The following is a 26,327-nucleotide window of genomic DNA, read 5'->3' on the forward strand; positions in this document are numbered from 1 at the left end:
GCTTACATCTGATTTTTAGGTACAGTTGATGTTCTCCAGTCTAGTCCTCTTGAGAATTGAGTCTTGTGAACAGGAAATTGTTATCGACCTATGCACTTTTTGAAAGGATAATGTACTTCTCGCAAATAACATAATTTGTAGATATAGTCCAATTTTTTATTCCCACAACAAAACTACAATTCATTGAACACTTTTTTGTCTACTATTCTGACTTCATTAGCTTTTACGTTTGTTTTTACTCCGTTGCTTTCATTTCTAATTAACCGGAAACTGATTTTTCATCTCTCTTAAACTTCTCCAGTCTCTATACTTGTTATCACAAGGTTCCTTTCTAAATCTGGTGCCAGCCTTCTCTCTAAGTCTCCAAAGATTTCAAGATTTCAAAACACCTGTCAGAAGTGTCTCTAGTAAACTGATGCAGAGACACGGGGACAAGTTTTTGAGCCATAATTGCTTCGTAGGTTTCCGTTTTTCACACAATCGTTTACCTTCCTTTTTTATGTCGCCGCGTCTTTTTTCTTTTTCGACTTGTTACTTTTTTTCAAATTTCATAAATGCAACAAAAAAAGAAAAAAAATACAAAAAAGGAGAAACAAGAAAACAATAAGTGCTCTTTTGCATTTTTCATGCTTATCTATAATTAATCGTGGTTTTTCGAGCGTTTAGTTATGTTTTCTTTCTTCTTTTTCTCATTAAACTTCTTTATTTTTTAAAGGAAAATGAAACCTCCGACTGCAAGAAAACCACCTTCGAAACGGCCAACTACCACGATAGCTTGCCCAAAAAGTATCTAATTTAAAAATAAATTATATTGATTATTTTTTTGAGTTGCAGGAAGTGGATCCGAGTTTGATGAAATTGAAGAAGCTCCTCCAGACCCTAGAGCAAGAAGTAGAAGTGAGGATGTGTGAGTTTTCAAAAACAAAATTGAATTGAAAACTTTAAAAATTTTAGAAGCGTTCATTGTCTACTACGAGAAATTGATGACAAGAAATTAACGAATTTGATGGGAGGACATCCATCAGCAAGATCATCTGCTTTAATTTTACAAGCTTTAAGACAAGTGAGAATAAAATGGAGAATGCTGAACTATAGCTAATATACAACTAGAATTAAATAATTACTCCATTCAAGTTATTTCTAGAAAATTTTCCGTGCTCTTGATCAGATTTACAAGCAACGTAAAAATTAGCATGTTTCTCAGAATTTTGATTTATGTAGCCTAACGAGTACGTATAGTTGATCTTATGATAAAACGTATAATTAGTTGGTGAAAAGTTTTGATTATAAACTGAATATGTACTTGTTTGGTTGATACTCGAAGCTGATTATTAGAGCTGGAAAAAAGATTAAAAAAATGAGTTTCCAAGTATTTGTAGTTTCAAAAACTCTACTTACAAGGAAAGTGTTCGAGATCACATTTAGACGTCGATTTTTTTTAGAAAGAGAATAGGAAATAATTAAAATTAAAATTAAAATAGGAAGGAACAAGTCGATCGGAAAATTTTACAGTACAATTTTATGTACTAAGGCAATTTTTTAATCATTCCAGTAGCTCGAAAAGTGGTTTGAAAAGTTGCAGATCGATTTTTTTTCTAATTCAAATTGTTCTTCTGCTGCTATTTTTTGTTTCAAACGTTTAAATGTGAGCTGAAAAATTTATCTTGTAAACGTTATTTAAATGTTATTGTGATTTTGAAAAAGCTAAGGTTTCTCAAATAAAACATGTTCAATTAAACCCTATGCAAACATAGAAACCATCGTATTTTCAGCAAATGTCGGTAGCCACGCTTGATGAATACGTTCGAGACTCTTTGGAATGGATGGTATCACATGATGTATTGATGTTAAAATCCAAGAAAAATGTGAGCATAAAAATCATTTTTCGATTAATGATTGTATTACTTCAGAGCCTTTTTGTGCGAGTTCTGCAAGCCGATGGTGTAGATTCCCGTGAACAAATGGCTAGGCTCATCAACACAATGGCCAGTTATACCAGTGGTCGCAGTTACTTTACAGGTATTTGAAAAACATTTATAATTTATTTAAATTAAAATTCAGTTCATCACAAAATCTTCCTTCCTTGCCTAATTGCTGTTCTCCGTGGCAAACGGATCCCATCCACAACACATGATCAGTTGATTGCATGTGTTCAGAAAATGAGTATACGGTAGGAAAATTGAAAGGGAAAATAATTAACATGACATTAAAATTTGTAGAGCAACTTGTCAGAAGGAGTTGATTCAAAGTGGAATGTTGGAATGGGCGGTGAATCATTTGGACCAGAAGCTTAATAATTACGCATTCGAATATCTCGCAGCACTTATTGTCAATCTGTCAACAAATGTAAGTTCCTGAAATCTAACATTGAAAATAATATAATTGTTCTAAAAATTTCCAATTTCAGTCATTGAGCCATCCGTTAATTACACGACTTGCTGATTCTTTTGCAAACTCGATTGCCAATTTGGTAGTTAAGATAACACATGGAGTGAGTTTTAAATTCACATCGATATTATCAAACTAATAGTATTTTCAATATTATTGAATGCGTTCAAGCGTATTTCAAATAAGCAGTAAGATGCTCCATTTCTGTCCCGCGTCCTTCTCATTAGGCGCCTCTCCGTCTTGTTTTTCTCGTGCCATGAAGAGCCATATAAGGAGCGGCGCCTGTGTTTGCTGCTCCATTCCTTTCATTCGTTATTCACAAGTCAGCTTAATGTCGGGTGGCTTGTATAGTTTTTAAGATAAATGTCTCCAGTTTTTGAAATAATTTGGAGCTTTTAAAATAGTTTGAATTCTAATTTTAATTAAAAACCCCTTATTTCAAACTAATTACCCTTATTCACAAATTAATATCTTTAAATTTTCAGCCCTCATGCTCTCTGTACAACACTCTTCTCCTTTCGGTACTCTCGTGTCCACGTATCCGTCTTCGTGCCAAAGATACAAAGCTTCTTGAGGCTATTCGTATCCGGTTGGAAACTCGGAGAACGTGTCCGCTTTGCAATCTTCACATACCTTTCTTAATCGCAGTTGTTCATCAAGGTGGGTTTTTGTAACAAGAAAACTGAATGAAAAAGCATATGGTAGAAAAATTTGATAATTTGGTCAGATAAGTATATAAAGGAAATATTTGAAAAATTTGAGTATTTTTCAAAAATGTGCTTGCAATTATAATATTTAACAAAACCATAAACCAACCAAAACCTTGAAATTGATGATTTTTTGTTAGTGTGTTTAATCCCAAATTTATCAGTAACTCCGTCGTAGTAACCCATAACCCAGTAGTACACTCTTTAATTCAATAAAATGTCTTGGTTATAGTTAATTTCTTTGAAAACTCACAAAATGATAATGAAGACAGAAAAACTATCATATTTTTGAAATTTCTTGAATTGTTGGATTACAGAGAGCCAATAATTTTATCACGTTGTAACTGAAAATTACTATATCCTATGGGCCCATTTGAGAGTATACTAAAGTTCAGAAAGACCCTAACTTTTTTCTGTTCATCTCTACTCTTACACCCCTTGACACTAGACGTTACATTTTGTATCCAAAAGGCGCGGCGCCGTTAATATTTGTTTGTTTTCCTTATTCGTTTTCGTTTGCATCCTCATTCTCAACACCTCGTTTTTTTCCCTTTTCTTGCACAAATTGAGGTCAGTCGGTCAGTAAACCCCCCCCCCCCCCCCCCCATTGAGGTGACCAATTGGTTTTTCTTTTCCTTTACTTTCTCCTTCACTTTCTCTCTCTCGGATCACCAGCCGAAAAAAAAAATGAAAGGGAGCGAGGAGTCCACGGGTGCCTGGACGCGCCGGGATGGGAAAATAGAAAGAGAAAATGAGAGAAAGGATGGAGATTTCTCTCTCGTTTGCACTCATCTGACCGTTCCTTTTAGGCTCTTCCGGTCGTGCAAGAGGAAATACAAAAAAAACATAAATAAATAATCATAATAAGGAAGTTAATGTTGCGATATTTTGCTCGATTCCAAAAAAAAAAAGAGAGTAAACAAAAGTGAAAGGGGATGATGTGTCAACAATGAATAGCCGCTCTATGAACTTTTCGATCTTTAAATTTAGAATCTAGTTGATTTTTGGTTAAATGGATTCTAGTTTAAGATGATTCAGCCATCTCCTGATAAAATACTAAGATTTCTTGCAACTTAAAGTTCTCAAAATGCTCACTGCAATTTTAAGTGTCTCAAGACTTTCATTTTGGAATTTGTTTTTTTTAATACCATCTAAAACCATTCAGCTTTAAAAAGTTCAAACTGAACCATTTAATTGATGATAGCTAAACTATTTTATAGATATTATGAATTTAAAGAAAATTGAGCACATAGATGAATTATAAAAAAAACAGTGAACAGATAATTTACAATTGATTTACCGTAGTTTCTCTATTAGTATTGCACCAGACTTTGAATGGTTATAACTCGGATCATTCTAAAAGTATCTACAATTAATTAATTACAGAGCTATAGAAAAATAACTAACAAATATTTTATCTGTTGACAATTTCTGTATAAAGCAAACAAAAACTAAGCTATATTAAACAATAAGGTGAAATACTAATAGTGAAAATACGGAATTTTGGAATTTGGAACTTGAAGCATTTTCTATTCTGGTTTTAGATCATATTTTCTGGTTATTGAAATTGGAATAGAAAATGAACACATTAACCGATGTGCAAAACAATTTCAACACTCTAATAAAAATTTGAATCTAGAGCATTGCCTTTTCCCTATTTCAACTGATATTTCCTCTTCCAATACCTGAGTGATAACCGGGAGGTTTTACTTTCACTATTCACAGCGCCAGTCGTTCATGTCCTGCCCATTCCGTAGTTTGATAATAATCGAACTGTTCACCAGCGCCGTTTTCCGCATATTTTTGCAAGTGTCACTTTTCATGTACCCATTTGAGGGAAATGAAACAACGAAAAACCAGTTAGACTTCTACAGTTTCTTCTTCTTCTTCTCCTTCTCTTTCACTCCACCAACTAATCACCTACCGTACCCCTTACTCGTTTTCTTGTGTTCTCTCAAATTTCAATATTCTATCACATGGTTCAGGAGGAAAATATTTGTGTCTGACGCCACTTGATCGCTTTTTTGTCTATTTTAAAAATGTAGAAAATACATAGAAACTGTGGGATTTCACGAGGTAGTTATGAAACGAGATCGATAGTTTTGAGCGAGAAAAGGGGTGTTCTCTACGTTCGATTGTGTGGAACCGAGAATAGTTAGACACTATCTAGAGAGCATTCAAAAATAAGAGAATTTAAGATAGGGACGTGCATGACGGACGCGGCGCCATCGGCCAGAAGAACACTGCCATTGGCTTTCATATCCCTTTCCTTATCCCCTCTTTCTGACTGTTGCCATTGAATATTTGAGCTATTTTGTCAAATGACAAATCCAAACCACCTGGCTCATTAAAATTCAATTAAATACAATTAAATTCAAGAGAAAGATGTGCCAGGATTCATATATTCAAATTTTTATGTGCATGTAGGTATTACCGTGTCATTCTTTCTACGCCATTCTTTCAAAGTAAACTGATAAGCAGTAATGGCGCGAGCACCGCCACGCCAAACGCCCAATGTCATTTCAAACATGTATTGTTTACTAGCTGAAGTCAACATGGCAAAGTTTTCAATTTTATTCGTATTTTCTATATGTGAAGGTAGGAAAAAGTCTAAGCTTCAGAATAGGAAAGCTCACCATTTTTTTAAATTTTGTTGCAAAATTTTATAGGTCAGAATAAAACATACAGTATCATATTCTTGATTCAGTGTTTCCCATTAAGCCTTGTTTGAGGATAGTTCAAAGTTCACTACTTTCGAGGATTAGAAGTCTCAAAATCATGATGTAGAATTGAAACAAGTGTTGCCAACTTTCAGCAGAAATTCAATTTAGTAGAGTACACCAACTCTTACCAATGTTATTGTTAACAACCAATCCAATGCTCATCTTCTCTGAAATTTCTCTGAACACAGTTGTTTTAGAACTAGATAAAGTTCTCAGAAGTTTCCCATAGGTTACTGTAACGACCTTTCCCACCCATTATGTCTTGGTACCCCTTCCTAGAGACGGCGAATTTCGAAAACGAATGTGTATGTGTACCAGCCGTCCAGTTCAAATGGGCACAGGGGACAATCAAAATTGCACGACCTCTCTCTCTCTTTCTATGTTTCGTTTTTCATCCTCTTCTACTCCGCGCTCACTCCGCACCGCTTCTTCTCCCTAAACAGCCGCCCTGAAAGGCTAGATACTCAGTGAGAGACAATAAAAGTCGACGAGACGCCGAGTCTCCCTTACTGCAAAAATGAGAGGGGAGCGAGGTGGTCTACGTCTCTGTGGCACCTAACACTATTTCGGGGACGCGTCGCCAAGCGGTGGTGGTGCCAGCCTCACGGAAAGGCTTGCGGGGCGCCGCGCTCGTGTCCCTCCGTGCTCTGCTGCGTGTGCCTTCCGCTTCTCGTCTGTCCTCTCTCTCAGTGCGCGGGGGGACCGCGGCAAAAAAGAATAACGACGAAGCGACCGAATGACCCAGTCTCTTCACTTCTCTACTTTCGATCCTCCTCCTTCAGCTACTCCTCCCATGTCCATCCATCCTCCGCCCCATCACTCCCAGAGACCCTTTCGGTCACTCTTTCCAATAGACTCTACCACAATCGGTCGGACTCATCACACTTACCTTTCAAATATCTAAACTATTCCTGAATATAATAAATCTTATAGTTTTTAGATTCTAGACAATTTCTAGAGTTTTGGTTGGTTTATGAGTTTATGCTTCCGGCCTGTTCCCTGAGACCTCAAGTGTGAGTGTACTATTGATGCTTCACACCTGGGCTCTCCGGGTACCAGGACGGTTTGAGCAGATCTTTTTTTCTGTTTTCACGGGGTTTTTTTTCACACTGGGAGCTAGTTCCAATAAAATGGTATTCGGGGAAAAGGGTCAAACGATTATTTTCAGAAGTCGACTACAATAGAGTTCCACTAACGCCAACTGATGGAGAAACTGATAAAGTGAGTATTTGTAAATGTATGTATTTACGTAGTAGAAGGAAATTCTGCGATAAAACATTTTTACTATTCGAATAGATTTGCCAATTTCACAAAACTTGCGTTGCCAATGATTGCGATACAATAAGAAGATAAAATAAGTGGCTTGAAAATTTTTGAAAAACTACAGCTTCATTGAAGCTGACTGTGGGTGCTCCGTATTGTCACTTTAGAGCAGCTTGAAAAGTTTAGTCAATACTATTTCGAGAATCCTCTATGGGAGAAGCTAAGATTTTTTTGAAATAATTTCATTAAGTTAACATATTCTAGAAACTTTTTAAAGAATTGATTTATATCAAATGGCTTAATCTATTGAGAAAGTGTTTCTAAAATTTTCACACAGTGTTGATTAGAAAAATTTAGATTCTCAGATGAGTTTCAGTTTCATGGATAATTTTGAAGAAAATTATTTGTTTTTTTTTTTCAAAATGAACCTTTTATTCGGAGGAGTGTCTTAGAAATCCGTTTTAAGTTTACATTTGTAACTAATATATTACCATTCTTGTTAGTAAAAGCTCTGTCTGAATGTTAAATTTATATTTGTATAGCCAGAAATATTTACAGTGTGGTAGTTCATGTGAACGAGAAATCGACTCACTTGACCCTCTACGTCCATCGACCAACGAGCTGAGCGGTGCTCGTTTGCTTATTCGAAAAGCCTATAAGGAGACAGCTGGGAGCAATTTTCAGATAAGTGATATCAAAGACGGAGTAGGATCAAAGCTTAGTTCACGTGGAAGAAAAGGAACTGGAAGAGATGGTAGAATTGGAACTGCAACGTCACAACATACATTTGTAATTGAAACTGAAAGACGTAGGCCATTGATAATCAACATTGGATTGAGTGATGGAGCTGTTGAATATAAAAAAGCACAAGATGAAATAACAAGAAAGAAAGAAGATGAAGAAAATAAGAAAAAGAAAGAAAAAGAAAAGGTTGAGAAGGAAAAGATGAAAGCGTTGAGACACATTCAGTTAACATCCCGAAAAGCACCATCTCTGCTGAAAAAGGAGCTCTCAGAGCCATCTACAACTCATTTGATTGAAAAATTTATGGGGAGAAAAGTGAATGGATCCAGAATGTCATTGAATAAAAAACGTACGTTTCAAAATTCAGTTGACAATTATTGTAAAGAAAACCTAAATGGTAAAGGTTCCAGCTAACTTTTTATTTCAAATCAAACGTTTCTGAATCTAAATTTAATGAAAACTACAAAAATATTCTATGCAAAAACACACAATGTAGCCAAGAAATGGGTGGATTCCAAATAAATTTTGAACGGTGAATTCGTGAGAGACCAATTCAATAAAAACTAGCTCCGACCTTCAAAAATGATTGTCAAAAAAAAAAGTTAAAAATAAACTTTCTGAAAAATTTCCATTATTTATTTGCAGCTTCACTTCCTGAAGTACGTGGATCACCACCGTCAGAGAAAAATAATAATAATAACAGCGATTTCAAAGGATCCAATGAGACAATTGTTTTGTCATCATACTTTTACACTGTGGAATCAACAAGGTGATTTTCTAAAAATATTGTTTTGAAATGAAACCAATTTATGTATTTTCTCGTAAAATCTGTTAAAGGAACTTTTGTTAGTCTAATAGTAACTTCTAGTACAAGTTGAAACATCAATTAAGAATCAGCTGCTGTCCATAAGTTTCCAAGATCATAAATTCATGTTGTATTAGATCACTTTTAGTAGTTCAGTCGTTTTGGTAATTTGCCAAAATTCGACGGTCATTTTGAGAAATTTAAATTAATGGCGCATGTTTAAATAACTTACAATGTTTGGATACAAATATATAATACATAAATATTGGTACATTATTCAAAAAATTGCAAACAAATTTCAGCAGTCCTGAAGACTACACCGCAGTGTTTGGAAGTCGTCCAAAAGTTGCTCGAACTCCAGATACACAATCGAGATCTTTCTTCTAAAATCGAAAACCTCAGTTATATTTTTTACGCGTACACGTTTGCCACATTCTAATTCTTCCTCTTGTTCGCTTTTTGTTGCATTTCTCGTTTGAATAAAAACTGAATAAAAGTTTTATACAAAATGGTCGTTTGTTTGATGCGAATCTCTGCGAAATCAAGAAAATTAATTGGAATATTCAATGGAGCTCTGATCGGATTTATACTTTTTCTGGAGGTTTTACTGGTTATTTTGAAAAACGATAAACTAATCGAGTTTTATAAGTACGTTGTTCTCCTTGAAATTGAAAATTCATAGATTCTTTCTAGTATTGGAATCTTTCAATGGCTTCGAGATCAAGATTCAGTGTACCTTTATTCAAATTTTATTGTGAGCTTCCTCGTCTTGTGCTCAGTTTGTCTATTAATTTTTGTATTTGATGTGGCGACTTCTCAGGAGAGCGAGGCATTCCATGTTAATTTGAAGACCTACTCGGTAATGTCAAGAAAATTTCAAATTCTTCTTTTCAAATTCACTGTTTCTATAATTTTCTAGATATCAATTTACTTGTTATGTGTTTCATTTATGGTTTGTGTTCTGAGTTATACACTTTCTCTTCGTATTTCCTCAGAATATGATACAAAAATGACAACAATTTTAATGACTGTAAGTTGACAATTATAGATTGATCATGAAACTCGACATATTCAGAATTATTTGAACTACAACGAATCAATGGAAAGTAGACGTCTTGTTGATCGAATTCATGTCAGTGATCTACGATGCAAAATCAATTTCTATGTCTTACCAAAAAGGTTTTTAGATTGAATACTCGTGTTGTGGTGTGAACTCCATTGAAGATTTCGTAGATCTGTCTGAAGTTGACAATAAGTTACCTACTCAAACGAAACTATGGCCCTGTAATGAATGGGAGTACTGTTCAGTACCATTAAGCTGCTGTAAAACAGTTTCTTGTTCTCAAAAAGTTGAATTATTGAATGATGGATGGGACCAGGCAAACATCACCAACAAATGGTTCAACAAAATCGGTATAGGATGATCTGAATATTTTTTTTTTATCTAAAGAAGTTCAGGTTGTGTTAAAAAAATGGACAATGCGTGGCTTTTTTTCAATTTCCCTAGTTATAAGCTAAACGATTTCATAATGATCCTTGTACTTGGATTTCACATATGCTCATTGATTCTCACTCAAATTCTTGTTACGTCTAGTGCAACATTACATGGTGCTCGCTTGGAAACTTCGGAATCGTCGTATGCATGGCTCATTGATGTTGGACAACCAGATTCTGTAGCTCTTATTAAGGTTTGTTTCCTGGGAATTTATGAAGTTTACTGTCTTTTTTCTAGAAACTCAATCCAGATATCCTTCCATCTGAATTTGAAGCATCCACAAGTGTTGGCAAGGATGAGAAAGAGATAGAACCAGAGAAAGACGTAGATATGAATGCACAAACCGCGTTGACAACCACGGCAGAAACTGAACATACTGCTACTATGAATAGCACCACAGCTCCAGTTACAACTACAAACACTGCCGAAACTACTGATGCAACTTTGGTTTCCACTTCAACCAGCAACATTGGAAAATTGTCAACTTCGAGAGATGATGGTGTTTTGAGTTCCGACTCAAACGATAAATTGACTAAGAAAAGTACAGAGCATCCAATGAAGAAGGAAAAACAGACTAAGAACAAAGTCCAACTTCGGAAAAGCACGGAAACAAAACAGAAACCGAACGTCGTTGCAAAACCACAGAAGAAAACTGACACAAAAGTGAACACGGCGAAGAAAAATCCGACACCTGTGAAAAAGGCGCCTTCGAAAAAGAATAAAAAATAAGAATCCTTTTTTTCAAACTTTTTCCATTCAATTTCATGAAATATTTCACCCTTTCTCCAATAAATTTAATGCATTTTTATCCAAAACCACATTCGTTCACCGTAAATCGACACTCAATACCGTAGTGAATGATTCGCTGCGAGACCCAACCACGTTAAGCGCTGGTTTTGAAAAACTTTCTCTCGCCGAAATGCGCGCAATGCGCTTTCAATGTGTTTTTTTTTATTTTTAAATATGAAAATTATTTTTAAAATCTTTTAGAGTGAAGCCTCAAGCGGGTTAAATGGATTGGCAGAATCGCGTTCCTACGAAATTGGAACCTAGAAACGGAATGTTGCCGAACGTAAAAAGAGAACAAATTGACGAAATGGTGCTGTTTATTTTACTGTTGCTTCCAAATAAATACATTTTCAGAAGTTCCCAGAAGCTGAGAGCTGGTGGAATCGTACAGATACCCGCCAAAAATGGGATGAGCCCCCCAGAAAAGCAGAAGTAAACGTAGATCGTTGTGAAAACTTGCCAAGTGTTCAGACAAGGACAGAAAGAATTGATGAATCGAGAAAAGAAGGTATACATTTTCATTACCAATATGACAACTATATACTTGAGTTTCAGACGAATATTGTGAAGTGGTCGTTTCAACCAAAAAGACATATTATTCTCGAAGAAATGGTATGAAACCCGGAACTCTGAAAAATTTGCGCTGCTACTATCAATCCGCCGGAATTCCGCTCCAGTTATATGTCAACTGCAGTCCTGGTAAATAATACACGAATTTTAAGATTACAAATTGTTGCACAGTTGATTCAGATCGATTCCAAACCCTTAATAAATACTGCGATGGCGTACTTTTGAACGAGGATTTTAACGAAGATAATCGTAAGCAATTTGTGCTGATTTTCGTTAAAAATAATTGTTTTCAGGCAATGAGAGTGAAGTCATCGAAACTAGGATTACCGAAACGAAACAGATTGGCGATGGACAATACGAAGTTCGAATAGAGTCTAGGTACAAGTTCCTGAAAACTGCGAAAGTGTCGTTTTATGTTGCGATGCGTATGTTTAAGTAAACTTGGAAAAAATATCATTTATTTTCATTTTCAGATTCTGAAAGCGCGGAATAGAAGGCAATTGTCTTCAATCATTTTATCGGATGCTCATGAAACGAAATTTTCAACCATAGCACATTCCTCATTGTTCCCACTGTTACATCTCCAACTGTTCATCATTTTTTGAATGCACTCAATTTATCACTTAAAAAGCTTATGTGTCTGTCGTCAGCTCGAAATAAAATGAAAAAATTCATAATATCATCGTTCAATGTCTTTGATTTTGGTTTTTATTTTACCAGTGCAATTGCGCTCTATCGTACATCCACTGACTCTTTCGGCAGCAAATGTTTAGTTTTTCGGCATTTTCATGACAGCCACAGTTTCGTTCTGTTGAAGAGAACTCTGACTCATTCTCTAAATTTTTGTTTAATTTTGTTTTTAATTATTCTGTTTCAGTAAAATGTACGAAAATTCGGGGAATACGACCGACCAGGAGAAGTTTTTGGATCAGTCGATTCGGGTTGTGAAAGCTGAGTCATTTGAGATGAAGAGATGTCTCGATAAGGTAAATTTGTATTTCTTTATTGTTTTTATTTTTTAATTGAAGCATTTGTTGAGAAATTTATGTATTTAATTCCAGGGAAAAACCATGGATGCATTGAAACATGCTCTTCAGATGCTCAATGAGATGAGAACCGCCGAATTATCTCCAAAGTTCTATTACAGATTATGTAAGTGATTTTTTCATATTTAATATAAATAAATTGACATTCAGACATGGATTCAATGCACGAGTTGCAGTGCCTCGAAGTAAATCTCGTTCAAGAATACGCTCAAGAACCTGCTAAACTTGGAAACTTATACGAATGTGTGCAATATGCTTCAGCGATTATTCCAAGATTGTGAGTTCCGACACATTTTTTTTAATTAGGGATGATTCTCAAAAACAGCAAAAAAAAAGTTTCTAAAATTAAAATTTCCTCTTGCAGGTATCTTCTTGTGACGATTGGTGGTGTATTCATCAAATGTGGACTAGGATCCCGCAAAGAAATCCTCAAAGATCTTGTCGAAATGTGTCGCGGAGTTCAACACCCTCTCCGAGGGCTCTTTCTCCGAAATTATTTGATGCAGTGCACACGATCAGTTCTACCGGATTTCCCCGAAACAGAAGAAATGCTCGTCGCTCATAATGATAATCTCTCAAAAGGCACGCCAAAACTGAAGCCGAGAGATGGAACAGTAGACGATACTATCGATTTTGTCCTCATCAATTTTGCTGAGATGAACAAACTTTGGGTCAGAATGCAGCATCAGGGACCATCGAAAGAGAAAGAAAAACGGGAAAAGGACAGAATGGAACTTCGAATTCTTGTTGGAACAAATCTAGTTCGACTTGCTCAGCTTGAAGCACTCACTGAAGAAATGTATGTGAAAGATGTTCTTCCGAGCATTTTAGAGCAAATTGTTTCGTGCCGAGACCCGATATCTCAAGAGTATCTAATGGAATGTGTTATTCAAGTATTTGCCGACGACTTTCATTTGGCAACATTAACCGAGTTTTTGAATGCATGCGGACAACTACAACAAGATGTTAATATCAAGATTCTTCTGATTGCTCTCGTTGATCGTCTTGCTCTCTACACAACATCTTACAACGAAGGACAACCAGCTCCCACAAAAATGCAGCTATTCGAAATTTTCAGTGAGCAAGCAACGACACTCATTAAAAATCGGCCTGATATGCCTTTGGATGATATCGTTGCACTTCATGTTTCGCTGGTTTCACTCGCAGTTAAATGTTATCCTGATCGACAGGATTATGCTAACATGACTTTCCAAGGATTGAGACAAGTGATCGAGGAAAAGGGGGTCACAGAGTGAGTCATTACTAAAAACCTAAATTCTCAAAATTAAGTCTTCGGACAATTTTATCATTGAAGTATTTTCAGCATCGAAGCGTTCGGAAAAGTTGGTCGAGAGCTAACAAAACTTCTGAATATTCCAATAGATGAATACAAAAACGTGCTCAGACTTTCCCAACTTCCCGAATACATCAAAGTTATGAACTATTTCGATTATCGAGGACAGTGCAATATTGCTTCCTATATGATTCAAAATATGCTCGAAGAAGAAACCGTTTTCCGTAATCAAGATGACGTCGACTCAGCGTTCTCACTTATTTCATCTTTACTCAAAGATCAGGAGAAACAATCAAGTGATTCACATGAGACCGAAGAATTTGCCGATGAGCAAAATCTTGTAGCTAGATTGCTACATTTAATCAGAGCGGATGATGTTGATTCGCAATTTTTGGTAAAAAATCGTTTTAGTACATCTAGCAAAATATTATATTTCTTCAGCTTCTCAACAGTGCCCGTAAAACTCTGGGTGAAGGTGGCCGCCATCGTCTCCGATACACGCTTCCTCCTATAATTTTTGAACTCTATCGCTTGGTTCTGCAATTTTCAGACATGAAAGATGAAGATGACAAGTGGGATGCAAAGATTAGAAAAATGTTCGTTTGTGCAATGGGAACCATCGGAGCACTTGTATCGACAGCTGAATTAGCAGAACTTCCAATGAAGTTGTATCTTAATGTAAGTATTCAGAAAAACTGATAATTTTTAACAAATGTGTTTTAGGGTGCAATCACTGCCGATCGTGTTCCTTTCGAAGATAATCACACAGTAGTCTATGAATTTGTATCGAAAGCATTGTCTATTTTGGAAGATGATGTAGTTGACTCTCGTGATCGTGTTAGATGTCTTCATTTGACTGTAGGAACTCTGCTCAAAACTACTCACTTACCGGAAGAAAATTGGCAACCACTGGCAAACCAGACAGTTCTTGCAGCTGCTAAAATGTTCAAAAAACCGGATCAAGTAAGATCATTGGTTACTGTAGCTGCGCTGTACTGGCATGGACAAACCTTGGAAACAAACGGCGAAAAAATGAAGAATGGGAAGAAGGTTGTGGATATTCTGAGAAAAGCAGCAAAAATTGCACGAGAATGCCTAGAACCATTAGTGCAACAACAGTTATTCATTCAGTTGCTTTCAGCTTACACATACTATTATGAAGATAATTGTTCAGAGGTAAGTATTAATATTCAATTGCTCAATTTTTGGAAATTAATCAACAATTACAGGTTAATGTCGATCACATTGAAGAGCTTATCGCACGAACTCAGGATAATGCGGTGCAGCTTGATGTATCAGCCGAAGCCGATAGTCTTGAAAAGCAGCTTGGTGAAGCGATTAGGCGACTTCAGCTTGCGAAACTTGACGTGGCAGCTGCTCAGGCGACAACAATTCGTTCAGAACCTGAACTTCCGCAACCTCCGTCTTAAAATGAGGGACTCTAGACAAAAATTAATTTATGCATACATTTCCTTTCCTCTTTCTTCTCTATCTCATTTTCAAATGTAATTATTTTTTTTTAAAATTATGTTACCGCCCATTCTAAATTTGTGATAGATTTCCTTTATTGAAGATGTCTCTAAATATGCAATTGTGATCAGAGCCCCCCACCTTTCCCGTCAGAATATTACCCAAATTTTCCGGTTTCTCAAATATTTAAATATATACTATACATTGTGTGCATCCACCTTGCCATATCTCTCATCCATCATACCCCGTTCTATAATATTTTGAATTTTCCTTACAATTATTCGACGATTTTGAGTTTTTAATGGCGCTATAACTTGGGTTCTCATCACCACTTTGTGCACTTATGTTGAATGATTACCCTTCCAAAACATGAAAGTTATATTGTACTATTTAAAGTTTAACCGCACCCCGTTACAAATCTTTTGCGTATTTTTATATTTATTGTCAAAAATCCAATGAACACTTGACACATAATTTTTGAAATTATATCACGATTTTAACCTGTTAATCAAGCAGTTACAATACATTATTTATCATAAATTCTAGTCTATATAAAATTAATTTAATGTGTTCAGGTCCATGGAAATCGTATGAAAGGGGAACAGAGAGCCGTTCGTAGATTTTTTAGATTCAAGGTAAGAAATTAATTTTTTTACAACCAAAACTCCCAAAAGTTGTAGTTTGCTTGTAGTTTTAAAGAGCATAGTGTATTTACCACGTCATTATCTAAACTGTTTACATAACTATTCTCCGTCTCAGCCATCGTGTTTCGTGATTTCTGCTTCAATTAATAATATTGCCGCTCTTAAATGAATCATTGAGTGACGATTAGAGAATTTGATGTTTTGTTGAAAATAATCATTCTTTATAAATTCATAATTTTTTTCGGCTCAATTCATTTTTCTAAAAATAATCTTGCGGCTCTGTATGTTTTATTTTTTTCGAAGTTATTTAATTTACCACATGTTTAAAAAGTCCATTAATTCGTGTTTAGTGGATTTCAAACATAAATCTTTTTTCGGTAGTCTAGATTTTTCAGTGTGACTCAGAAAATTCCTAGTTGAACATCATTTCAATATAATTCTCTTTTTGTTGTTTATTCTCTGAAAACATATGATTTCTAAATATATATCAGCAAACATTTTGCCGTAAATTGTCTTTATTTTGTTCAGTTTCTAAAAGTTTTAAAAACATTTTCGCGTTGATCATACAACTTAAAACATAAATACAATTTTTCTGGCAATATCAACAACATTGTCTTTTTTATTTAAACACAGAGCTCTTGCGCACTTTGTTGTTCGTTGAATGTCTCTTGTGATGCGTGATTCACGACTGTATTTCCACTTTTTCTCTGTCCGATTTCGAAAAATGTTTACATATCTACTATATATTTGCTCTTTTCACTTCAACACTCTGTTCCTCTTGACTTTCTCTAAAAATTTGAAAAACCCATCATCTCACCATGTTTTTTGTCAAATGTTCCAAAGTACTTTTCTTCTATCAGAACTGACTGATAATGTCTGAAAATGGCGTGGTTTTCGCTGCTTTTTCCCATCGCTAACTATATGTTTCCTAACTTAAAAGAGAGTGAGAGAAGAGAAGAGAGCAGAGAGATGACGAAAAATGTTGTTATCAGGTAGAGACGCAGATAACGTGTGATTCACACGCTTTTTCTCTCCGATTGTTACCTTTTCCACTGATATACAGACCATTTTTGGACTTTTTTGTACAAAAAGGTTTCCAATTCTATAAATTTCACGTTTTACCATAAATTAATAGACGAGAAATTAATAAATATTCATTGTCAGAACGACTCGATCCACAATAATCACCCGATTCGTATTTATTGCATCCGATGGAAGTTGCAAAAGCCGTGGCCACGAATTTGAGCACGGCGGCCAACTCGACAGTACTTAGAAGTGAGTTTTTTTTTGATGTTTTAATTGAACCCCAGAAGCTATTTTCTGTGATTGCTCAAAAAGTACGATATCTTGTTAAATGCAACAAGGTATGCGCCTTTAAAGAGTACTGTAATTTAAAAGTTTTCGTTTCTGCGGAATTTTCATCAATTTTTCGTAGTTTTTCGGTTGATATACATTTACAATAGAAAAATCGTGGAACTAACTATAAAACATCATTTAAAATCCCACATTAACGAAAGTTTGAATTTACAGTAATCTTTGAATGCCTGCTGGGACCTGCTTGTATTCTACAACAAAAAATGCGTTGCTCCAGAAACCTTTCAATTTTAGAGAATCAGAGGGAGGAATAACTAACTAAAAGTTTTTTGAAATATGAGACGAGAAAATTTTTTCCTTTTTTCGAATTCGAAATTAGTTTTGCATATTTATGCTTTTTTCTAGTATAACTAGTAGATTCAAATAACAAGAAAGAGAGAATTGAAGAAACATTGGAGAGAGATAAATAAACAAAAATGCGGAATCCGATAAATTTACTGGACATGATGAAGAAGCTTATTCGAGAAGAGCGTTTCACTCTGTTGACTTTTTCTTTTTCTTTTCATAGAAAGCTAAATAACTGGTTTCTGACCAATTTCACTTTTTTCTCTTGTATCACATTTCCGCTCAATATAGAAAATTCCAATATTTATTTCCAGCACACCAAAAAACAAAAGTTCCAAAAACTATAATTCCAGGATAACACCAAATAATGTAGCATAACTCGTGTTGCCATCCGTTTTCTATTTTGTGTCGGGGTACTCTAATCGTTTTGCGTCAAAACAAATGGCATTCAGTACAACTGGTTTTTGGTATACCTCTTTTTTAAAAGACACTTTTTCAATAGTTCATTCGAAAAATTCCGAATTTTGAGAGTCAGACGAAATTATTCAGCTAGAGATCAGCAGCAGAATTTCATATTTCGGCATGGCAACAAGCTAAATTTTTCCGTATATATTATTACGCTTGCATGAAACATGAAATTGGTGGAAGAAATAAATAATGTATTGAATACTGAATAGATTTATTAAATAACTAGATCATAGTAACATGATTAGGTTGTAAAGAGCAAAATTTCACCTTGAAAACATAGCTGGTAGGTACTTAGGTCTATGTCATGACCTACGACCTACCTTTTCTTCATCCAAATTAAGGTTAGATGAGTATCTTGCAATTCCCTCAAAATTTTTATCAAGATTTTGCATTTTCATTCAGAAATTAGGGTTTTCTTTTGAAGAAGGCATTAGCCAATTGTACACCTGCCATATTGAAATATGCTCTCGACTTTCCGTCTTTTCTAGAGCAATTTTCAAATTCTTATCAACATTCTCCAAAGATGTATAACACATATAGTTATCATTATCAGTTTCATATTTTGTAGCGTTTATTTCAAAAAGTTTAACCAAAAATAATCAATATCAGACGCTTATTGTATTACAGTTCTTTGTTCTGCCTTTTACAATATGTTTCATGTGATAACCTAACTTTTGAAGTCGACGCCTTTTCAGTGCAAATATCAATGTGTAAATATGGAAAATCAAACTTGGCAGGTGTGAACATAGTACTAAAATCAAGAAGAACACTTGTATTTTCATCATTTTTTTCTCATATCGAGTGCTTGGTTTTTGTACGATCCATGGTCGTGTCAATCTTATCTTTAAACTTTTCGATAGCAATGATAATCTTCTCCGAATAGTTTCTGTCTCCCCATTTTTGCCGTTTTTTGCTTCTTAAATTTTTTCACTGATTAATTTGCATTTAACTTGGTCAATCAAACTTTTTGCACAAAAAAACGATTCCCGGTCTCGAGGCGATCGATTTTCTCAAATTAAAAAGAGTGTGCGCCTTTAAGGAGTACTGTAGCTTCCAACTTTTTGTTTTTGTGGAATATTTTTCAATGTTTCATCCGTTTCTTTGTTAAAATATGCATTATATATCATTAACGAAGAATTGGAAACTACAGTACTCCTTAAAGGCTCACGCTTTCTCAAATTGCAACAATCGGTCGTTTCGAGACCTGGTACCGTATTTTTGAAGCAAAGTTTTCGCATCCGTAGAATAGTTTTTCCCCCGGGAAAATCTTTTCATCATTTTCTAGTTTATTGCATGTCCCATACAACCATACGATTAGAAATACGTAAAACATCTTTAATTAAGGTAATTTACCATTTAACACTTGACCGCATTCCGGATTCTGGACAGCGTTTGCTTATAACATTGAGTTTTAATCAATCCATTGGGCATTTTTAAATTTAAATTAAAGCATTTGCTCTTTTTGCAAACTTTTAAAACCTGCATCACTTAATTCTCTATTTAATAAAATATATCAAAATTTCCAAAATTTCAGCCGTGGCGTCATCAACATCGTCGATAATCGGTGCGGCGGCAGCAGCAGTGGCTGAGGCTCAGCCGTCGGCCTCTCCATCCACATCTTCATCATTTCTACTGCTGGAAGTTCCATTCCGTCACTTGCTCCGACTACAACCACCACCATATTTTATTGCCGGAACAAGACGGATGGCAGCTCAGCTTGATGTTACGACACTGATTGCCATCGTTGGCTTCGTCTTCGTATTTTGCCTCTACCTTATTCACATTATTGCATTGTCTTATTCGTAAGCTTCATGTCTGAGAAAGCGGGGTTTTAAGTTTTTTGAGATTTGCAGAAAATATCGATTACATCACAAAGTGAAAGAAGATTCATCGCTTCCTGGAGTTTCTATAATTAAACCAATTGTTGGAAAAGATAATAATTTATACGAGAATATAGAATCATTTTTCACCACACAATATCACAAATATGAACTTTTGTTCTGTTTCAACTCTTCAGATGATGAAGCTGTGGAAGTTGTGAAGTGTCTCATGAAGAAATATCCGAAGGTTGATGCGAAACTTTTCTTTGGTAGGTCAACTGCTTTTCTGGAACATTTTTCTTAAAATCTTTTATTTTTTTAAGGAGGTGAAACCGTTGGACTGAATCCAAAGATCAACAACATGATGCCTGCGTATCGTTCTGCACTTTATCCGCTGATATTAGTTAGTGACAGTGGAATATTTATGCGTTCAGATGGTGTTTTGGATATGGCCACAACGATGATGAGTCATGAGAAAATGGCATTAGTGACACAGACACCGTATTGTAAGGATCGAGAAGGTTTCGATGCGGCTTTTGAGCAGGTAGAACATGGATTCCTTAGAAAGAAATCTATAAGAGCTCTAAATTTTAGATGTATTTTGGAACTTCTCATGGACGTATATACCTAGCTGGAAATTGTATGGACTTTGTCTGTTCCACGGGAATGTCATCAATGATGAAGAAAGAAGCACTTGATGAATGTGGTGGCATTTCTAATTTTGGAGGATATCTTGCAGAGGACTACTTTTTCGGAAGAGAGCTCGCAAATCGTGGTTACAAATCTGCAATATCATCTCACCCAGCTCTCCAGAACTCATCATCAGTATCGGTTTCGTCATTTCTCGATAGAATTTGCAGATGGGTCAAGTTAAGGATTGCCATGTTGCCACACATTCTTCTCGTTGAGCCATTGCAGGTAATTCCAAAATTCACTTTTTTTTAAATCTCCAATATTATAGGATTGCTTCCCGTCTGGTTTAATCATGGCATTCAGTTTGAATCATTTGGTAGGATTGAATATAATGCCAATATTGATACTTCATACTATCTACTGGTTCAGTATGGATTACTCGCTAATGAACAGTATGCAGGTAATATATTTTCTAATAAAATATACATCAACATTTTTCAAATTTCAGAATGGCAAATTGAGCTTCTCTCCACTTCAATTTATGCTCATTTGGCTTTTGCGTGAGCTCACCGCTCCTTTCGTCTTTATCAAAGCTCTTTTACAACCAACAATTCAATGGCGAAACAATGTTTTTCATTTGGCATGGGGTGGACAGATACTTCCACCAAAATGTTGATTGTTTCATTTATTCATTTTATTTCCAAATTTCACTAACCCCAAATTCATCATTCTTGTCTGTGATTCTGTTTCTCAACATTATCGTAAATCCTCTCACTACATCATCTGAATCTTTAAAGTCCGGGTTGTTGTCTCTCCATCAGTTACATTGTTAGCTTCACTCTCCTATGCTAACTGTCTCACATTACGGGTGACATCTGAAATACCATCTTCTGTGCTATTAATACATACACGATGGCCTAATAAAATATTCAGATTCGATTTCCTTAATTTTACGATTATATGAAGCTCAGGTTCAGAAAAATTCCAACTATGTAATTTATATCACCATAAATACAAATATCGAACAATACTATTACCCTGATGCGAAATTTTGCGATGTTTCCTCTAAAAGTACGGTACCCGGTCTCGACGACACATCATTAAATTTTTAACATTAAATGCAAAAAGCTATGCGCCTTTTAAGAGTACTGTAATTTCAAACTTATGTTCCTGCCAGATTGTCATCATTTTTTTTTTCATATTTTCGACAAAAATACATTTATTCATCCTAAAAACTCACATATAACAATACAAACGCTCAACTTTTGAAAAATCGTTGGAAAAAATTCGATAAAAATTCTGCAGCAACATAAGTTTGAAACTACAGTACTCTTTGAAGGCACACACCTTTTTGCATTTAATAACATTTGTCGTGTCGAGACCTTTTTTTCGGCTCAAATACCACATAATTTCGCATATGAGTAATATTCAGAATAACAAAGTTTTCAGATGCTCTCCACTATTCTACGAAACAATTTTGTACGTCGCTCATTTTCGTCCCGGATTTTCAGTCAAAATGAGTACGAAACAGCAGCTGATTCAACATTAGAAAGATTATCAGACTATTTCGATCAAATTGCCGATTCATTTCCGGTTTCCGAACAATTTGATGTATCTCATGCAATGGGAGTTTTGACTGTTAATGTATCGAAATCTGTTGGTACGAGATGGTTCTTGTATTTCTTAAATTAATTACTTAATTTCAGGAACGTATGTTATTAACAAACAATCACCAAATAAGCAAATTTGGTTGTCCAGTCCGATGTCTGGTCCGAAAAGATATGATTTAGAAGAGGAGGGAAAGTTAGTAAAAACACATTTTCATTATTTAAATTGTATATCTTGATCAAAAGCACAACTCCACTAGACCGAATATGATCAAGATGATCGTGTAACGAAAGGTTTCACGAACATCAAAAGAGAAGATTTAGATATATATCAGTTTGCAGACAAATGAGATTAAGCCGAGATGAGTAACATGCAAGTGTCTTATTGCGTAAAGTGCAGAAAAGAGGCGGAGAGGATGAGCACAAATTAACGCTTTTTGATTTCAGATGGACTTATGCACACGATGGTGAACAACTTGACTCGCTTCTAAACAGAGAATTCCGAAAGATTCTGGCCGATGACCGAATCGATTTCTCGCGACATGTCTAATCCGGATTTCATATCATGTGATTTCTATTCTCTCTCGATTTTTCTCTTTTTCTTGCATATTTGATGTATCATGTTTTCTCATGTATTGTAACTTAGTTATATATTGTCTAGATACTTTTCTGGTAAAGTTTTTCTTGCCCAAGCGTTTTTTATACGTTTAATGAAAATGAAACTGTGGAAAAATCTCTGATTATTATCAAAAAGTGCTGACGGATTCAGATTCACGAAAACTTTTCCGTAGAGTCTCCGTTCTAGATTTACGTTAAACAACGCGCGGTTCGTTATTTCGGAGTGTCGTTAGATAACCAAATTTTCTCGCATAATTTCCAAAATGAGAATTTTACAATTTCTGAACGTTTGTGCCAAATTTATTATGTTCTTCTATGTTCCTTATGTTCTAAAATGTTAATTAGTTGATAAATTCGTATTATTCCGATTTTTAAACCGATATCTCAAGCGGTTGCGTTGTCTTTCTGTAAACATGATTAATATCGTCTCATAAAATTTTCAAATTTAGGCGACTCTTCTCCATCTACAACAAAAAAGTCATTTTTACTTGGAGCTTTGCTACTTTTCAAACAAATGCCACGCCTAGCGCTGCGGTAAGATCGTGTATATACTCTAACTAGTTCATAATCGAATTTTCAGACAATACAACTTCTATTACCGCGTGAATGGTGAAAAGGCCGAAGAATTGCTCAAAGAGTATGGCGAAGATGGAGATTTTCTTCTTCGATACAGCGAATCAAATCCGCAAAATTTCTCGATTTCTGTCAGGTTTGTTGTAGTCATTCACTAATAAATTAATACAATTTCGGAAATCGTTTTCAGAGTCGCCGAAGACAAAATTCTGCATATCAAGGTGACAAAGTATGAAAGCGACATGCTCAGTATTTTCGAAGATGAACGGACTACGCCAAATCAATTCGGTTCCATCACCGAACTCGCCGAATTCTACATGGAGTTTCCAGAAAAACTCAGGGAGAAGAATGGACTCTTTCTTGAACTGAAAAAACCTGTTTATGTGCCATATCATCTGGAAGCTTGCGCAGAAGAGCAACGACGAACGCAACTTTATCGCTGGTGGCATGGAAATTTACCGGCAAGTAGTGCCAACAAATTGCTGCAAACTGAAAAGAATGGAACGTATCTTCTAAGAGCAAGTCAACACATACCAGGAGCTCTCGTAATTTCCGCTAAGACAGAAGGACAAGTAGTACATTTGACTATCTATCAAGATCCAAGTACTGGAAGATTCAACATTGATGGTGATAGAACCAAGTTTCAATCTGCTTGGTTGCTTATAGATTCGTATTCCAAAAATCCAATCGTCGAGAAAGGAGAAGCAAGTCGAGTTCTTTATTTAGAAGAGGTAAATGACTTAATAATTATTGTATATTGATTTATTTTTGTAGCCTTTGTTCAATACATTCATCGAAGCTGATCTTTTCGTCGATCGTTTTGAAATTATTAGAAGACCGATCAATCCAAGAGAATCAATGGAAAAGACTGGAATATCGGAAGAGTTTGATGTACGTTTTCAAAAAATAATTTCACTCTGAAAATATATGTATTTTATCAATTTTCAGCGGCTCTCTCAAGAAGCACTTCCCGCTGAACAGTATCTGTCGAAACGCGAAGGTCGACGACCAGTTAATGCTGAAAAGAATAGATACAAAAATATAGTTCCATTTGATCACACTCGGGTAATCCTCACTGATCGTCCAAATACACCTGGAAGTGACTACATCAATGCAAGTTATGTGAGATTTGAGAACAGTCAGCGAACGAAGAATGTGACATTTGCATGCGAGAAATCTTTCATTGCCACTCAAGGATGCCTGGAAACAACTATCTCTGATTTCTGGAGTATGGTTTGGCAAGAGAATTCTCGTGTTATTGTCATGCCAACGATGGAAAATGAACGAAAAGAGAAATGTGCGAGATATTGGCCAGCAGAAGTGAATAAGCCAGAAGTGCACGGTGATATTTCTTTGACTTGCACTATCGAGCGGAAAGTTCAGCGAGCTGTGTCTGATGAAGTGAAAGCTGAATTGGAACAAGAAAAAACGAATCGAATTGCGAAGGGTTTAGTCCCAGAAGCTGAGCTTAATGGTGATGGTATCAGCTACATTCTTCGCACTTTGGTCATGAAGAAAGGAAAAGATACGAGGGAAATTCGTCAATTACAATATTTGACTTGGCCAGATCATGGATGTCCACTACATCCTTACGCAGTACTCAATTTCCTCGAAGATGTCGATCGTGAATATGATTATTTCAATGCTCAACCAATTGCTGCATCATTGCCTCAAGGGCCGATCGTTGTTCATTGTAGTGCTGGAATTGGTAGAACAGGTACCGTACTTGTATTGGACGCACTTCTGAACCAAGTGAAGAAAGTCGGATTATTGTGTCCGATGGATGTATACAAGATGGTTAAGTACGTCAGAACATATCGATCTGGACTCGTTCAAACAGAGCAACAATATCAATTCCTTTACAAAGCACTCGCATTTTACTTGAAGAATAATAACCCCGTAAGTATAATTTTATTTATTATGATTCAGTTAAGTATGCATATTTTCAGTACCCTGTGAAATCGTTCATTGATGGAGACACGGATGCCTTCGATTTTCCACGACGTCTTCGTCCGACGCCAAATGCTTCACGTCCATCGTCAGCTAGACAAGTAACATCTTCTCGGCCTTCTTCCTCTGCGTCATCCCGTACTTCTCATTCTCGCCCCCGAACTGGGCCACAAGCGGAGCCAATTTTCGAGCGCAGCACTTCTTCCACGTCATCATCGTCAACTCTCCTGAAATCAACTAAAAAATAAATCGCGAATCAAGAAATTTCTAGCATTAATTCACCACTTTAAATTCTATTTCTATTTTCTCTTTTATCCGTTTCATAGTTGTTATTCTTTCCTTTTCCATCTACTGTCATTCTGTTTTTTTTCTTTCAATTTTCGACATACTCAGTTTTGTGTTTCAATTATTATTTTCTTCTTCTTTTCCCTTAATTGTTTAATTTTCCAATTCATATTGCTTCCCATTTTCTCAGGTAGAAACGATTTGTGAAAATTATACATTTACCATTCATTTGTTGTTATTTGTAGTTTTTTTTGTGACCCATCTCTTAGATCCTCCGGTATTAGACTTTTTCGTATTGCCAGCCAGACCACCAGGATGATTTTCCATTGTACCCCGTTTGACTCAAATTTATTTTTTCTTGTTCCGTCGTAATTATTCGCAAATTCTCTGCAACACCATACCATTCATTGTTGAGCACTATGTACTATTTCCCACCAATTCTTTATATAATCAAGAACAAATCGCGACGCTGTCTTATGCACATGATTCCCCCGAATCCCATATCCTTCCAGAATGATAGTAGATCAAATTCAATTTGTCATTTGAGATTTATAGGTTGATTGAGATTTTTCTAAGAAACATTCTGGTTTGTCTAATAAACATTTTATATTGATTCCATTCAAATATTCAGAATTTTTATCGGTAGCAAAATGCCAAAGCTGAATTATCCGTTTGAAACTTTTAATTTTAAATATGATCTTCTCTTTCAGGATTCTAGAATATAAATATTTAAATAGAAGAAAAAAATTTAATAAAAAAATTCTGTAGCAAGTGCG

The 26,327-nt window shown here is 35.5% G+C and overlaps 7 protein-coding genes and 7 non-coding genes across 19 annotated transcripts; 12 read left to right on the top strand and 2 right to left on the bottom strand.

The window, feature by feature from the left end:
• Nucleotides 1–715: 715 nt before the first annotated feature.
• Nucleotides 716–9,140, top strand: F59G1.4 (the record flags this gene model as incomplete). Of its 2 annotated transcripts, NM_062776.5 has the most annotated exons (13): nucleotides 716–786; nucleotides 835–907; nucleotides 955–1,063; nucleotides 1,773–1,865; nucleotides 1,911–2,019; nucleotides 2,062–2,170; nucleotides 2,220–2,346; nucleotides 2,408–2,491; nucleotides 2,874–3,048; nucleotides 6,987–7,039; nucleotides 7,640–8,174; nucleotides 8,471–8,594; nucleotides 8,933–9,140. In NM_062776.5, 13 exons carry the CDS (start codon nucleotides 720–722, stop codon nucleotides 9,015–9,017), a joined length of 1,743 nt encoding a protein of 580 aa, NP_495177.2. The 2 variants fall into 2 exon arrangements, with proteins under 2 accessions (NP_495177.2, NP_001293471.1); NM_001306542.3 differs by lacking the exons at nucleotides 716–786; nucleotides 835–907; nucleotides 955–1,063; ... (5 more) ...; nucleotides 2,874–3,048; nucleotides 6,987–7,039 and having other exon boundaries at nucleotides 8,027–8,174; nucleotides 8,933–9,017.
• F59G1.13 lies at nucleotides 4,775–4,874 on the top strand. Its single transcript, NR_051123.1, has one exon. It is a non-coding gene; the product is annotated as an Unclassified non-coding RNA F59G1.13 (non-coding RNA).
• F59G1.12 lies at nucleotides 6,350–6,612 on the bottom strand. Its single transcript, NR_051124.1, has one exon. It is a non-coding gene; the product is annotated as an Unclassified non-coding RNA F59G1.12 (non-coding RNA).
• Nucleotides 6,757–6,901, bottom strand: F59G1.10. Its single transcript, NR_051125.1, has one exon. It is a non-coding gene; the product is annotated as an Unclassified non-coding RNA F59G1.10 (non-coding RNA).
• lin-4 lies at nucleotides 6,800–6,893 on the top strand. Its single transcript, NR_000799.2, has one exon. It is a non-coding gene; the product is annotated as a pre-microRNA lin-4 (primary transcript).
• F59G1.11 lies at nucleotides 7,147–7,302 on the top strand. The gene has a single exon (NR_051127.1). It is a non-coding gene; the product is annotated as an Unclassified non-coding RNA F59G1.11 (non-coding RNA).
• On the top strand, nucleotides 9,098–10,931 carry tsp-18 (TetraSPanin family). The gene is made up of 7 exons (NM_062777.2): nucleotides 9,098–9,278; nucleotides 9,324–9,489; nucleotides 9,550–9,660; nucleotides 9,706–9,762; nucleotides 9,818–10,043; nucleotides 10,089–10,318; nucleotides 10,363–10,931. The coding sequence occupies exons 1-7, from the start codon at nucleotides 9,139–9,141 to the stop codon at nucleotides 10,852–10,854; spliced, it is 1,422 nt and encodes a 473-aa protein (NP_495178.1). The 5' UTR covers nucleotides 9,098–9,138; the 3' UTR covers nucleotides 10,855–10,931.
• A 180-nt stretch (nucleotides 10,932–11,111) lies between these two features.
• egc-3 (E Granule Component) lies at nucleotides 11,112–12,171 on the top strand. Of its 2 annotated transcripts, none has more exons than NM_001129146.5 (6): nucleotides 11,112–11,224; nucleotides 11,269–11,422; nucleotides 11,470–11,613; nucleotides 11,656–11,733; nucleotides 11,778–11,909; nucleotides 11,958–12,171. In NM_001129146.5, the coding sequence occupies exons 1-6, from the start codon at nucleotides 11,138–11,140 to the stop codon at nucleotides 11,975–11,977; spliced, it is 615 nt and encodes a 204-aa protein (NP_001122618.2). In that variant the 5' UTR covers nucleotides 11,112–11,137; the 3' UTR covers nucleotides 11,978–12,171. The 2 variants fall into 2 exon arrangements, with proteins under 2 accessions (NP_001122618.2, NP_001122617.2); NM_001129145.4 differs by having other exon boundaries at nucleotides 11,114–11,224; nucleotides 11,665–11,733; nucleotides 11,958–12,159.
• Nucleotides 12,172–12,361: 190 nt separating this feature from the next.
• Nucleotides 12,362–15,801, top strand: vps-35 (Vacuolar protein sorting-associated protein 35). The gene is made up of 8 exons (NM_062779.7): nucleotides 12,362–12,470; nucleotides 12,546–12,636; nucleotides 12,681–12,807; nucleotides 12,895–13,782; nucleotides 13,855–14,218; nucleotides 14,266–14,502; nucleotides 14,548–15,000; nucleotides 15,054–15,801. Exons 1-8 carry the CDS (start codon nucleotides 12,366–12,368, stop codon nucleotides 15,252–15,254), a joined length of 2,466 nt encoding a protein of 821 aa, NP_495180.2. The 5' UTR covers nucleotides 12,362–12,365; the 3' UTR covers nucleotides 15,255–15,801.
• Nucleotides 15,802–15,869: 68 nt separating this feature from the next.
• cgt-3 (Ceramide glucosyltransferase 3) lies at nucleotides 15,870–21,456 on the top strand (the record flags this gene model as incomplete). 4 transcript variants are annotated; one of them, NM_062780.6, is made up of 8 exons in its annotated part: nucleotides 15,870–15,929; nucleotides 17,103–17,213; nucleotides 19,600–19,867; nucleotides 19,919–20,154; nucleotides 20,209–20,429; nucleotides 20,480–20,803; nucleotides 20,847–20,978; nucleotides 21,027–21,456. In NM_062780.6, 7 exons carry the CDS (start codon nucleotides 17,150–17,152, stop codon nucleotides 21,192–21,194), a joined length of 1,413 nt encoding a protein of 470 aa, NP_495181.2. The 4 variants fall into 4 exon arrangements, 3 of the variants coding, with proteins under 3 accessions (NP_495181.2, NP_495182.2, NP_001367789.1); NM_062781.6 differs by lacking the exons at nucleotides 15,870–15,929; nucleotides 17,103–17,213 and adding an exon at nucleotides 18,772–18,802; NM_001381440.1 differs by lacking the exons at nucleotides 15,870–15,929; nucleotides 17,103–17,213 and having other exon boundaries at nucleotides 21,027–21,194.
• F59G1.14 lies at nucleotides 16,761–16,863 on the top strand. Its single transcript, NR_101694.1, has one exon. It is a non-coding gene; the product is annotated as a small nucleolar RNA F59G1.14 (small nucleolar RNA).
• On the top strand, nucleotides 17,097–17,117 carry 21ur-12205. The gene has a single exon (NR_051128.1).
• Nucleotides 21,457–21,967: 511 nt separating the features above from the next.
• frh-1 (Frataxin, mitochondrial) lies at nucleotides 21,968–23,110 on the top strand (the record flags this gene model as incomplete). Its single annotated transcript, NM_062782.4, has 3 exons — nucleotides 21,968–22,178; nucleotides 22,225–22,321; nucleotides 22,573–23,110. The coding sequence occupies 3 exons, from the start codon at nucleotides 21,968–21,970 to the stop codon at nucleotides 22,673–22,675; spliced, it is 411 nt and encodes a 136-aa protein (NP_495183.1). The 3' UTR covers nucleotides 22,676–23,110.
• Nucleotides 23,111–23,192: 82 nt separating this feature from the next.
• ptp-2 (Tyrosine-protein phosphatase non-receptor type ptp-2) lies at nucleotides 23,193–26,163 on the top strand. Its single transcript, NM_001306583.2, has 6 exons — nucleotides 23,193–23,277; nucleotides 23,324–23,452; nucleotides 23,507–24,047; nucleotides 24,091–24,207; nucleotides 24,265–25,215; nucleotides 25,266–26,163. The coding sequence occupies exons 1-6, from the start codon at nucleotides 23,258–23,260 to the stop codon at nucleotides 25,512–25,514; spliced, it is 2,007 nt and encodes a 668-aa protein (NP_001293512.1). The 5' UTR covers nucleotides 23,193–23,257; the 3' UTR covers nucleotides 25,515–26,163.
• Nucleotides 26,164–26,327: the final 164 nt, after the last annotated feature.

This window comes from Caenorhabditis elegans, chromosome II (assembly GCF_000002985.6).
Source record: "Caenorhabditis elegans chromosome II".
Lineage (NCBI taxonomy): Eukaryota > Metazoa > Nematoda > Chromadorea > Rhabditida > Rhabditidae > Caenorhabditis > Caenorhabditis elegans.